The sequence below is a fragment of the Ictalurus furcatus genome, chromosome 16 (genome assembly GCF_023375685.1).
Source record: "Ictalurus furcatus strain D&B chromosome 16, Billie_1.0, whole genome shotgun sequence".
Taxonomy (NCBI): Eukaryota; Metazoa; Chordata; class Actinopteri; order Siluriformes; family Ictaluridae; genus Ictalurus; species Ictalurus furcatus.
The window spans coordinates 23,544,248-23,557,992 of NC_071270.1; the positions used below are offsets into that span (position 1 = coordinate 23,544,248).

At 42.1% G+C, this 13,745-nt stretch overlaps 1 protein-coding gene across 1 annotated transcript; it reads right to left on the reverse strand.

Moving 5' to 3' along the window:
- Window positions 1-2,118: 2,118 nt before the first annotated feature.
- Window positions 2,119-13,019, reverse strand: ggcx (gamma-glutamyl carboxylase). Its single transcript, XM_053644761.1, has 15 exons — window positions 12,481-13,019; window positions 11,996-12,199; window positions 11,454-11,612; window positions 9,809-9,974; window positions 9,354-9,432; window positions 9,115-9,221; window positions 6,772-6,935; window positions 5,948-6,249; window positions 5,638-5,769; window positions 5,280-5,431; window positions 4,844-5,013; window positions 4,460-4,590; window positions 4,142-4,289; window positions 3,690-3,894; window positions 2,119-2,791 (listed from the first exon to the last, which is right to left on the reverse strand). The coding sequence occupies exons 1-15, from the start codon at window positions 12,500-12,502 to the stop codon at window positions 2,632-2,634; spliced, it is 2,301 nt and encodes a 766-aa protein (XP_053500736.1). The 5' UTR covers window positions 12,503-13,019; the 3' UTR covers window positions 2,119-2,631.
- Window positions 13,020-13,745: the final 726 nt, after the last annotated feature.

Sequence of the window (13,745 nt, forward strand, 5' to 3'; positions counted from 1 at the left end):
GACTTGTTCGTCCAGCACGTCACACAGTTGCGAGATCTGTTGAATTTGGAGGCCGAGTCAACACCTTGAACTCTCTTGTCGTGTTCCTCAAACAGTTCCTGAACAATATTTGTGGTGTGTCAGGGTGTATTATCCTGCTGAAAGATTTGTTGTGGATAAAAAATGTCATAAAATAAACATGAGGGAGACCTAGTATCCAGTAACGGGGAGAAGAAGAAAAGACGGGCACCAAGACACACAGAAGTGGTGTGAGGCGGATATTGACCGATATTGAATATTGAATTGGATTCACACTTTAAAGATCTTAGATCTTTGAGAGTAATACACTATGGTTTATTAGTCAAAAAGAAGTATACGAGCTGAGGAGTGCTAACACACACACACACACACACACTCTCTCACACACACATACTACTATAACTTTATAAGAATAATAAAAAGGAATATTAAGATATTATAAGGGTAATATCTTATTATAATAATATATATACTCTTTATAAAAAACAGAATAATAGGATATGTAGGACAGTAGAAGGGTAATATAATGATATTATGAAGTAGGAAGTACAGTAAACTGTTTTTCAAGCAGTATAACTACATATAAAATAGAGATATAGAGCAAATATGAAAATAAATTATAATTTATTATAGTAAATAAATAAATTAATATTAGAGATAATAGTAAGACCAAGGTCACTCTAGATTGTTTTGTCTCTCCACCTGTTGATTTTACGGGTTATTGAAATCCCTTGGTTTTGATTTTCTGGGTTATTAGAAATCCCTTGGTTCTGATTTTATGTGTACTTTGAAATCCCTGGTTTTGATTCTATGTGTAAGTGGAATAGCCCTTTTTTGGAACATAAGAGTAAGGTAGATGAGCTCTTTTTTAACCCTATTGGTAGTGATATCATAGTCTTCTTGAAACATATGGGTTATTTACTGTGTAAGTACAGTATAAATACTGGAGCTTAAGCTCAGGGTATCAGATCACTTCTGAGAATTCTCATCGGTGTGGATCTCGTGTGGTGGAACGGAACAATAAAGCTGGACCCTTGCTTCGTCTCACTCACGGCTGGTGTTTTTTTCTATCTCCAACTGGGCTCAGAGGTAGATGTGAGTATTGGCTTCTAAGTTGAATTTTAAATGTTTTTGGGTAATAGGCTAAATTTGAGCCAACAGATTCCACTGTGATTAGGGAATACCGTTGCCGTGAAGGCGTGTACGTGATCTGTGACGATGTTTAGGTAGGTGGTACATGTCAAACTAACATCTACATGAATGCCAGGACCCAAGGTTTGAGCGGTGGACAGGGGTCAGCATGGGCACTCTGACCGGTCTGCAGCTACGCAGCCCCATACACATGATGCACTGTGTGTTCTGACACCTTTCTATCATAGCCATCATTAACTTTTTCAGCAATATGTGCTACAGTAGCTCTTCTGTTGGATTGGACCAGATGGGCTAGCCTTCAATCCCTACATGCATCAATGAGCCTTGGGCGTCCATGACCCTGTCGCCGGTTCACCGGTTGTCTTTCCTTGGAGCACTTTTGGTAGGTATTAACCACTGCATACCAGGACACCCCACAAGACCTGCTGTTACGGAGACGCTCCGACCCGGTCGTCTAGCCATCACAATCAGGCCCTTGTCAAAGTCGCTCAGATCCTTACGCTTGCCCATTTTTCCTGCTTCCAACACATCGACTTCAAGAACTGAATATTCACTTGCTGTCTAATCAATATATCCCACGCCTGGACATGTGCCATTGTAACGAGATAATCAATGTTATTCCCTTCATCCATCCGTGGTTTTAATGTTATGGCTGATGGGTGCATGTTTCAGGTTTGTAGTTTCTGGGCGTGGCCTGTCCAGCGCTTCTAATAAGTATACGCTCGAGGCTGATGCACGTTAGTGTTACTTCTATCTAAAACATGTTTGAATATTGTATTAAGAAAGGGGGGGGATGCAGTTCAGTGGAGGTTTCGCTATCAGACTCCAAGTGTGCCTTCTTATTAAACCTAGTACTGTGTGTGTGTGTGTGTGTGTGTGTGTGTCCACACCGTCCTCATGAATGGAACCCAGGTGTGGAGCCAAAAAATGAACATTATTGTGTGTTGCCCATTGCCAGGTACCACATAACCGATTGTTCATGTCCATTAAAGAACGATGAATACTACGCTGCATTGTTTTTGTTTTTTAATTGTCTTATATCAAAAATTTGTTCAGCAATGCTCATTTTCACACTATTCCATCATCTGACACTCACATTAACTGCTTCAAGGGGATTTCTCGTGTAAACAAACCAGCTAAGCCATATGGACGCTTAGTGAAGGATAAAAATACAGCAGCAAAATAAGATCTATCCTGGCATAATACATTGTGTAGTTTGCATAGTGTGTAACAGTTAGTGTTTGGGTGTGGGGGGGGGACAACAATTTAATGTTAAGATGTCCTTATCTTCAAATTCAGTAACATTGTACCTGATTTCATTTTCTGAAATAGCACTGCAAGGATTAAACATGATGTGTGTGCTCGAGATTGGATTTGAACGCAGTGTTATAACCGTAAACCTTTCCACGGACCGATCCGGAATGACCTTGTAACACCTTTTGGTAGCTCCAGCGCGTGATGTCACAACTCTCGGTGTCCCATCTCGTCTTTGAGCTGCTCGTTTTGGTTGACGGCCGTCTCGGGTGCCTTCATGTTGGCGTAGTCCACTTCCCTCCTGAGCTGCTCCAGAGGAGGCAAACCGAAGACCAGGTTTCTCATCGCGATGGTAGTCATTAGAAACCTACATGCGTTAAATAAGATTAGACTTTTTTCCATGATTAGGTCTCTAATGGCTAAGGTCACAGCTTAATCCTTCGTTTCTTATCATGTTCTACATATCTTCCAGGTTATTTGTACAAGTAATGAATACAAAAAAAAAAAATCTCTCTATTGCACCTTTAAAAGGTTCATTCGGTTTATTTATATCACAGTGCCGTTGAATTCTGATTGGTCCAGCCAGTGTCTATCATGGGATGTGGGCGTGTCAGTGCCCATGGCATGGGTAACTTGCACATCTGTGATTGGCAGCGTTAATGCAGAAAGATACGTACACATTTTGGAGCAACATACGCTGCCATCCAGAGCAGGACGACGCCGAACCACATTCTGCCCGGAGTATAAGCGCACGGTTGTGTAAGCAGAGAGAATTGGGGTTGTATTTAAAACTAGCGTGAACACTGTTGCTAGACAACTAGGGAACATGAATGCCAAGCATAAGCTAGCTTATAACGACAGCTAACAATTTAGTAGTTAGCGCACAGTGAAGTCTCTACTTGGGCAACGTAAACGCACAGTGACAGTGAATACGAGACAAAACTATGACAGGAATGTCGACGTTTTCCTCATACGTGTTGGTAAATGACTGTGAAAAGCCTCAGTATGACTAAAATGACACTGTTAGCATCAACTGCTAAATGAACTGCCATGGGTTCTGAGCCTCCATGTTGAGAATCTACTGACTGGCTGCTTCGTTTCTGCTCTGTGATGACTCAGCAGTTATAATTAGCGTCTATGGTGTGAAGAACATTCTCCACAGCACTAGTTGGGCAAAAAATGTTCTCGTTTTATATCTGTTTTTGGGGACTGAATGTCTCTTTAGGTATCTGATGAAAATATCAGGTCTATGTAAACAATCTTACCCTCTTCGGATCATGTAGTATTTTTTCGTGATGAATCGGTTGAACCTTTCGAGCATGGACGCCTCTCGTCGCTTTTTCACTTCCTGCATGCGCTTTTGCCGCTTGAGGAAGAGCCGTACCAGCGGGTCTGTGGCGTTGACCTCTGACCCCTCGTCGTCGAAACCGGTTATAAGTGGCTGCAGCTCTGGGGGCAGAGGCTCTGTCTCTAAAAGACGGTTTGAATTGTGAGATCCGTGTTAGACCTACATAATTGATCGGAATTCAACGAATCGTCGTCGTAGATCTTATTACTTATCATCAATAATTCATATCGCTAGTCATTTCTCTTACGCACTAAACTTCAAGCCAAATTAATTCACTCCTAAAGCCTCCGAAAGAAAGGACCGTGTTTAACAAACCTTTGGCGTCCTTCCTTTAGTTCTCACTGGAGCTACGAAGCCGAGAGCACTGACCTGTCCCGTTGCGGACTTTCTCCTGAATCTCCAAAAGCTTGGTGAAGTTCTTCTGCAGCGCCGCTTCGGTGGTGTTCACGTAGATGTACATGTAGCAGGACGGGGAATCGGTCACAGTGTACACTTTGTGGTATGCTCCAGCAGGAAGCTACGTAAGAGATGCACAGATAAGGTTACACATCTATCAGATGGTCATTAGCCTCAGTTAAAGCTGATAAAGTATACGCAGATATTCTGTGTGTTCTCACTGTTCTAGTTAGACGTCTACAGCTTTCGGCGTCTGATTACAGTGTGTGCGTGAGTGTACACTGCTTTTACCTGCATCTTTTCTCCTGGAGTGAGTGTGTAGTTCTTCTTCTCGTCCACTATCTCCACCTTCACGTTGCCCTGCAGTACCTGAACACTGGTGTTCCCCAGATCCTCGCTGACGTAGTTCTCTAGATGGAGGCCTGCCAATGTAATGCCGCAAAGGTCAAAGGCAATGAGCGTAGTGCTCCAGAATGCTGATGCAAATAGCAGGAAGGTGCTGAATCATTTCTTAGTGCATTTATGACAGACCTGCTACTTCTGCGTTTACGCTACTTACAGTAGCCGCTTATACCTTTAAAAGTGACTCATACGGCACCGAGACATATCTATAGATTTCTCCAAGAGGTTGCATATCATACTCCTGAGCAATGGAGTATAGAGACTGGTGCGTACCTGGGAAGTCAGCTATAAAGACCACCTCCGTCTGGTTGTCCAGTGTCCCCTCAATCTCCTCAAACTTCTTCCTCCACGGGGACAAATCGACCAGCAGGGGCATGAGCCACGGGTTGGTACGAAACGGGGACCAGTCTGCTTTCACGAGGTCAACACGGGGGTCAAATATCCTTCAGTCAGTGGAGAGAAAAAAAGAAATAGAAGACAATGCTCTATTGTTTATCTTCTGCTGAGTTCGGGTCAGATTCCCCCCCCCCCCCCCGTTACTTTACTTCTCATTTGCATAAAGTTAAACGCCACATTTGTGCATCGTTTGCTCCGCCCATTTCTCTCGCTAACGGTCGTTCCGCCTCCTGTTGCTGAAGATCGATCTGAATTTTTAAATATTGATGGCAAAACTGCATCCAATCACCTCTTTTAATCCTCAAACCCTTACCTCTGTTGGAAGCGGTCGTTAATGGACACCCAGATGTCGAAGTAAATCTGGGGCTCGCTGATGTTGTAGTGGGGCAGAGTGCGGCTCAGGCACGTGGCGTACTGCTTCAGCATGTCTCCGTGATCCTTCCATCTCCGACTCTGCGTAAAAACCTGCAGCGAATCAAATTACACCGTTACAGCGTGGTCTGGAAGGAAGTGGACAGCCAGCAGATTTGTTGTTATGTACAGTGCGGTCCTAAAGTCTGAATCTGCTATTAATAATTCGTCCGTCAAACCAAATGCGGCATTCGTTTCGGTTTGTACACGTTATCCGGGAATCCACGTTTCACTGTTGGAGCGCGTAGTGGGAACATTACCCCGGGGTTGAGGTAGCCGATCTCTCCCGTTACTCCATCTTTGTAGGTGATTTTAACGTGCTGGTGGGAACGAGAGTGGACCATCATGTCCCAGGAGTAACCGTACAGCCCGTTAGTCCAGTTATTGTATCCCTATAGAGAACCCAGAGATAAATATATCAGCATTTGTAATAAAACCTGATGCGTTACATGTTTTACTCACAATCTAATAAAGTATAATGACAATACACAAGTGAACACAGACAGGACTCTATGCAGTCTGAATGTCATTTACCAGACAGTACATAGAGTTAAGAAAGAAAGAAATTACTTTTGTAATGAAATGGGAGTAAGGCAGGAAAAACTGCTCCGCGATATACACAATGGTGAAGATGGCGGCCATCTTGTGTCTGAAGCGATGTGTCGAGGGTTTAGGGACTGTCTGCGTGTCTGTTCGCTCGGTCGAACTGCTTGACGGACTGGGATACAGACACGAGGCGCTCGGTTGAGGAGGCGGAGTCACCATGGGCAGGACGGGCCAAAGGAACTCTGGGAAGTGGCCGAAGAAGCGCCTGGGCCAGTCGGCATAGCAGAATAGGGGACTCGTGGCCAGCATGGTATAGGCGAACATTCCTGAATGGGTTCAAATTAAAATTAAAATTACGTGAGTATCATCAGAAGAATTAGGCTTCAAGTTACTCTACATTGTATTCAAAATACCCAATACATCCTCTATTTGTCTCGATTATAAGCTTTATATTGGAATGTATAAATCCTGTCCCATGTGTAGGCAGATGTGTGTGTGTAGAGCTGAAATGAGACATGGAGGGAAATGGACGTCACCCAAATCAAAATTGTGCTTTTTACAAACACTGATCATTTGTGATATGTTTATTTCATGTCTCAAGCGAGCCAAACACCATCTCTTTAACATATAATTATATTTAAATAAAAAATTATTTTAAAAAAATGAATCATATTAATCTTAGAACAGCATTAAACTCTTGACCATCTGTCTTAACAGACTCATGATGAAATGATAAATTGTTCATGACACTGAATTGCACATTACTGCTGTCCTCTGGGAAAACTGCTCTATATATCATCCTACAATTATTAGTTATTGAAGCTGACCCGCTGTGTTGAGCCTCTTACCGATGTCGAAGAGTTGCGAGTTCATGCAGTGAAAGTAGCTGACGAAGAAGAAGGCGACCGGGCGCGTGGCGTCGAAAAATAGCAGATAACCAGCCGTGAGATCCAGGATGAGACCTCCACCATGGACCACCATCAGGCTGACCAACTCCACAGGCAGGATCACCCTAATAAAACAAAGTGGGGGGGCTTGAACAGATGAGAACAAGCAAGTAAATGTGTCTTAAACCTATTAAAGTATCAGTTTAACAAAATATTCAAATGTACAGAATTTTCCTCTCATCACAAACGCGGTCGAAAAAAAAATGAAAGAAGCCAACAGATACCCAACATGCACTACATTTCTGCTGTAATTCTGGGTTTCATAGTAACAGTTTAACTTTACTGTACACTAGTGCCGTACCTCAACGCCGTTTTTAACACGCCCCTTTGTGGGAACGCCATCTTAGGGGTCACTGCATTTGCTTAAGTCAAGTTTATTAAACTGATCCCTTAGAAGTGTGTGAGCAAGTCCACATAAATCTAGAATTTAGCAGCAGAACGTGGCCAGGAATCATTGTGATTTGACGCGATGGATATTTGGGGGGGGGGGGGGGAGTCCGAGTTTTTTTTCAGCCATTTTTTCAATGCAAGGGAAAGTGCATTCCTATTTTTATACCTGCTTCTTGTTTATTTTATTTGATTTCTTCTTATATTATTTTTCCCTCCTCCCCAAGTGGGTGACAAATGGGAGTTGACGAGTAAAGAAGCAGGGCTTAGTTATTTGTCATATATTCAGTGGTACTTCAAATGATTAGTCTTTCTAGGTGTTTATTTCAGAGTGTTTCAGTACGTTTCTGCATTTCAGTATGTTTCTGCATTTCAGAGTGTTTCAGTACGTTTCTGCATTTCAGTGTGTTTCTGCATTTCAGTGTGTTTCAGTACGTTTCTGCATTTCAGTGTGTTTCAGTACGTTTCTGCATTTCAGTGTGTTTCTGCATTTCAGTGTGTTTCAGTACGTTTCCGCATTTCAGTGTGTTTCGGTACGTTTCCGCATTTCAGTGTGTTTCGGTACGTTTCCGCATTTCAGAGTGTTTCGGTACGTTTCCGCATTTCAGAGTGTTTCGGTACGTTTCCGCATTTCAGTGTGTTTCGGTACGTTTCCGCATTTCAGTGTTTCGGTACGTTTCCGCATTTCAGTGTGTTTCGGTACGTTTCCGCATTTCAGTGTGTTTCGGTACGTTTCCGCATTTCAGTGTGTTTCGGTACGTTTCCGCATTTCAGTGTGTTTCGGTACGTTTCCGCATTTCAGTGTGTTTCGGTACGTTTCCGCATTTCAGTGTGTTTCGGTACGTTTCCGCATTTCAGTGTGTTTCGGTACGTTTCCGCATTTCAGTGTGTTTCGGTACGTTTCCGCATTTCAGTGTGTTTCGGTACGTTTCCGCATTTCAGTGTGTTTCGGTACGTTTCCGCATTTCAGTGTGTTTCGGTACGTTTCCGCATTTCAGTGTGTTTCAGTACGTTTCCGCATTTCAGTGTTTCAGTACGTTTCCACATTTCAGTGTGTTTCAGTACGTTTCCGCATTTCAGAGTGTTTCAGTACGTTTCCGCATTTCAGTGTTTCAGTACGTTTCCGCATTTCAGTGTGTTTCAGTACGTTTCCGCATTTCAGTGTGTTTCAGTACGTTTCTGCATTTCAGTGTGTTTCAGTACGTTTCTGCATTTCAGTGTTTCAGTACGTTTCCGCATTTCAGTGTGTTTCAGTACGTTTCCGCATTTCAGTGTTTCAGTACGTTTCTGCATTTCAGTGTGTTTCAGTACGTTTCTGCATTTCAGTGTGTTTCAGTACGTTTCTGCATTTCAGTGTTTCAGTACGTTTCCACATTTCAGTGTGTTTCAGTACGTTTCCGCATTTCAGAGTGTTTCAGTACGTTTCCGCATTTCAGTGTTTCAGTACGTTTCTGCATTTCAGTGTGTTTCAGTACGTTTCTGCATTTCAGTGTGTTTCAGTACGTTTCCGCATTTCAGTGTTTCAGTACGTTTCCGCATTTCAGTGTGTTTCAGTACGTTTCTGCATTTCAGTGTGTTTCAGTACGTTTCTGCATTTCAGTGTGTTTCAGTACGTTTCTGCATGTCAGTGTTTCAGTACGTTTCTACATTTCAGTACGTTTCTGCGTTTCATTGTTTCAGTGTGTTTGCGTTTCAGTGTTTTTCTGTGTTTCATTGCAGTTCATTGTGTTTCGGTGTGTTTGTATGTCGTTGTATTGTCGTTGACGAGTAATGAATAGTCCTTTGTCATCAGTAGTGCATCAAATAATTAGCCTTATGCCGAGCTTTAAAAAAAGGCAGAAAGGTTATCTGACTCACTTGAAAGGGTCAAACAGCCAATGATGAGCCAGATATTTCATGGAGTAACCCTCCACCCAATCAGCATCCAGCTTCTTCACCCCAGCGAGGAAATAGACTATGAAGATCTGTCAAGCAAACAAAAAAGTTCTACCTATCTACGTATAAAAATGATGCATCACTAATCCCATTATACGCATTATACGTCAGCGTAATGAGGAGTGGCGCTGATAAAACTTCATCTACTGTTTAACACAAACCTGCATTCTGAGCAGAGTGTAATTCCACAACGGCACATGTGCGTTCCTCTTCCTAGGGTTACGGAGTCCATCGATTGACCTACAGACCAGCACAAAAGCCCACGAATGAGATTTCCTTCATAGACATTCAACACTGAAACACTCAAAGCTATTATGCATTATTACCCGAAACAATTAAGAAGGTCACGGGTGAGAGTGAGACAATTCTGCATAATTTATTCTCGCAAAATGAGATATTTAAGCGATTGTTTAAATGATTAGCTTCCTACGAACCTGAGTAACACACACAATGTGATTATATAACATGACTTTACTATAACAACAATTAACGTCTGATTTAAAAAGTGTTTCGAGTGCATTTTTAAGGGAATCTGTAGAGGGGACGCAGAGGAGACGTTACAAAATATTAAATATTAATCATCCTGTTAGACTTCTATCTACGTCCATGGCCTCACCAGTATCTGTTGGCGTCCATCAGCGTGAGCTGGAAGCCGATGAGCCCGTACAGGTACGAGTGATTGTTCCAGGCCGTTTTGTCCAGGAAGAAAATGTACCAGTAAGTGGAGATGAACATGAGGCAGGAGAGGCGGTAAAAACAGCCGAGCATGATACCAACAGCACCTGTGTTACACACACACACACACACACACAGGTGGTTATGTTTAATTTAATCAGCCATTTACAAACTTGACCATATGACATTACCACTTAGCTTTTTCCCCATATAGCAACATTTTACTGGTAACACAATAATATACTTCTCCTAATGTTAGCTAGCTCGCTATAAAGCTTAGCTATTTGTTTAAGCTATAATATAATAATTACTCTATTGTTAACTAGCAAACTTAGCTAGCTAGAAGATTTACCTCATAGTATTGTGTAAATACTGAACTAACACAGAACTAAATCCAAATTAGTTTGCCTCATGTTAGCTAGCGATTTATTATACTTACCCTACATAATCAGAACATTTTCCTGAAGTAAGCTAGCTGTATAATAGTTTTAAAACACAGACCTCGTTTTAAATTAGTTTGCCTCGTGTTAGCTAGTGAACCTAGCTACATATTTACCCAGTCTACATGATTACATAGTTTTCCTGAAGTAAGCTAGCTTGATTTTATAGAGAATTTATATAATAGTTTTTAAGCAGAACTAAATTTAAATTAGCTTACCTCGTGTTAGCTAGCGAACCTAGCTACATATTTACCTAGTCTACATGAAACTAGATAATCCATGAGACAGGCAAATGAATTTGTTTGCCTAATGGCAGCTACATTGCTATAGAACTTGTTCTCTCACTTAGAGGACACCTCAGTAATAAACAATGCATGGAGGCAGTCAGCCCGTGGCACTGCTGAGGTGTTATGGAAGTCCAGGTTGCTTTGATAGTGGCGTTCAGCTCGTCTGTATTGTTGGGTCTGGTGTCTCTCATGGATTCTCTAGGCGGTTCGGGTCAGGCGAGTCGGCTGGCCAATCAAGCACAGTAACACCATGGTCAGCAAACCAGTTACTAATAGTTTTGGCACAGCAGGCAGGTGCCCGAGGCCATGCTGGAAAAGGAAATCTGCATCTTGCATATATTACATACGTTCTAGCTCACTGATAGTACAGATTTATCCCTAGGACTGTCACTGGATATGTCGTATTTCTTATTCCTTGTGTGGTGATAATGCTTCTTGGCTCACCCTGCTGTAGGCCTCTTTCCTTTTTATCTATTCCCACCATCCCTTCTCTTCTTCTTCTCTCCTCTCTACTCAAGCTTGGCTTTTCCAGTGTTTGGATTGGACTGGTTTAGCCTTTCTGAAGTTATACTTCTGTTGGTGAAAACCTGATCTGGAGATACTCCATGCGATACTCCACAAATAAACACTGAAGATCACTCCAATCGAACTTCTTTACTGAACTTCCAACACTAGGATTGTACATATTTCGTATCCTTGGATCTCCACGTGATATCTGATAGTACGGTGAAGTAATGCCATCGTTAGATAGTAGCTAATAGCTGTGAGTTAATTATTAAAGCAGGAGTTGAAATGGGTTAAACGGTTAACGCTGCGGCCTTCGGGACTGAAACGAAATTGCAGAAATAAGCTCACTGACCGAAGAACATCACCAGATAGACAAGGTACATCCAGTCCATAGGCAGAGGCTCCAGGAAGTTGAAGAGAGGGAAGCGGCACACAGGAGCCCCGTCCAGGTATTTATAATCCAGGTGACTGAGGCCGCGTTCCTGTGTGACGTCCACAGCCATCAGCATACCTGCGAATAACACAGCAGTGTGTTTGTTAGCACAGCTACACACCTGTAAGAGGAGGAAGTAGCTAGAAGGAACCTCGAACCAAATCATGATGTACTAAACCAAGACGTTCCCTTTAGGAACACGACCATTAGCCTTGATGTGTTTCAGGGTGTTCCTTTAACGTCTGGATTAAACCCATTTCATTTCACCAGTTAGAGCCATCGGCTGTGTTTCCGGGACCCCACTGAGACCCACTGGACTAACTGCCCAGGCACAGAACATTCTAGAAACCCTCAAGGAAATGTCTGGATTTATCTGGAGACTTGAATCGAACTACTTCCTTCCTGCGTTCCTGAGTCTGAACCAATGAATCAGGTCTAAAATCACAGGAACACCTGCTCACCAAAGAGGCAGCGGAAGATACCGAGCGATGCCGGGTCAGTGGGACGATTCAGGAGGCAGACGAAGCGGTGCCACGAGGACAGGTCCTCCTTCTCGAAGCCAAAAAGACGCTGCATTCGGCTCCTGACCTGCGGGTCTGTGGCTGCTCCACTTCCTCCTCCATTTCCTCCACTTGACTTTTTGGGCTTCTTAGTAGATGGAGCTCCTGTGATTGTAGACAAATCAGTGGGAAAAATAAATATAATAACTTGTTTAATCCACTGAACGTTATCTTTCAAGATAATATCAGGTTTATCCTCTGCAGATGCATGTGCATGTGTATAAACAACTCCTTCAGAATCTAACACACATCAACAGGAAGATCATAATACATGCGAGACAATAAATTATTAAAGAGGAGCTAGCTAATAACAATAACAACATTCAATGCATATGTGTATTAAATGTGTTGTGTTTATTCTGCCCAGGTGCGCTGGAGGTGTTTACCTGCGCTCGTGCCCGCTGCCATTGTATAGCGTGTACCGGATGTTGAAATCACGGCGCGTGGATATGCTCTGGACACGTAAACCGATGGTCTACGTGTCAAACAGCAGTACTACCTGAATTCCCCTTAGTTCCTTCCTACCCATTTTATGACAAATCCCGCCTTCGTTCACTCCAACAAGCTAGCGCTACTCTTGCTAACTTAAAAAAGATACGTCCATGCCTCCGCCATATTGGAAAGGTCCTCCTCATATGTATGTTCGATACGTTCTCGTACAATTTGTTTTCTTACAAACGTCAGAAATATTTTTTTTTAGATACCTCATTTATTCCAAATAACAAATAAACCGTACACAGTAAATTAAGATTAAATAGATAAATGCCTATAAGTTAATTTTGCGTTTTGATTAAAAAACAAGATAAATTGGAATTTTTAATCAAATTAAATAAAATATAAACGAAAATGAAGTTCACTAAGTTTAAAAAAAAAATTATAATAATAAAGACGTTTGGTCTTTAGACACCTTTTATTCAGTTTACTTTCACTGTGCTGTCAAACGTTCAATCGCGTTTTGTTGTTGCTACGGAAACGTCTCAATTGTCCAATCCAGGGGTCGGTCGTGAGGACGAGCTAACCAATCACAGAGCAAGAGGCGGGACTGTCTGTGAATACGGGTGGGGAAACAACTCACAATAAGAACGCCGGTCAGTTATTATCCAGAAAGCCGAAAGGAATTTGGCAGCGTTGTAGAATTTCATTGGCTGGTGACAGGCGAAAAGGAACGCCCACTGAATGACTGTTGTGTCTCAACAGTGCCTCTTGTGGATAAAATCGGTTATGACAATACAGTTTTCAGTTGTTGTTGTTGTTTTTTTGTTTTTTTTAAAACGTAGTAATATTTTAAAAAATAATAAAAAAAGAAATCGATATAAACATTTTCGTAGCACTTCTTTATTTTCACACATTTTAGCTGCTTATTAAATATAAAAATATTTTGGAGCCTACTGTGAATTTGATTCATTGATTTGGCATCGTTATTGGAGTCGATTCCCTTTCCACAGAATAATAATTCCTCGATTCCCGAAACTAAAACACACTATAGCTAAAGTGATCAGTTCAGTAGTAAATCAGTAAACAACAATTACACTGTTATGATTGACAAGGATCAATCACATTTAAAGAGTCAATTAAGACAAGTTAGTCCTAGACAAGTTAGTCCTAGACAAGTCACCCCCCCCCCCCACCCCCACAACAAACAACAACTGTG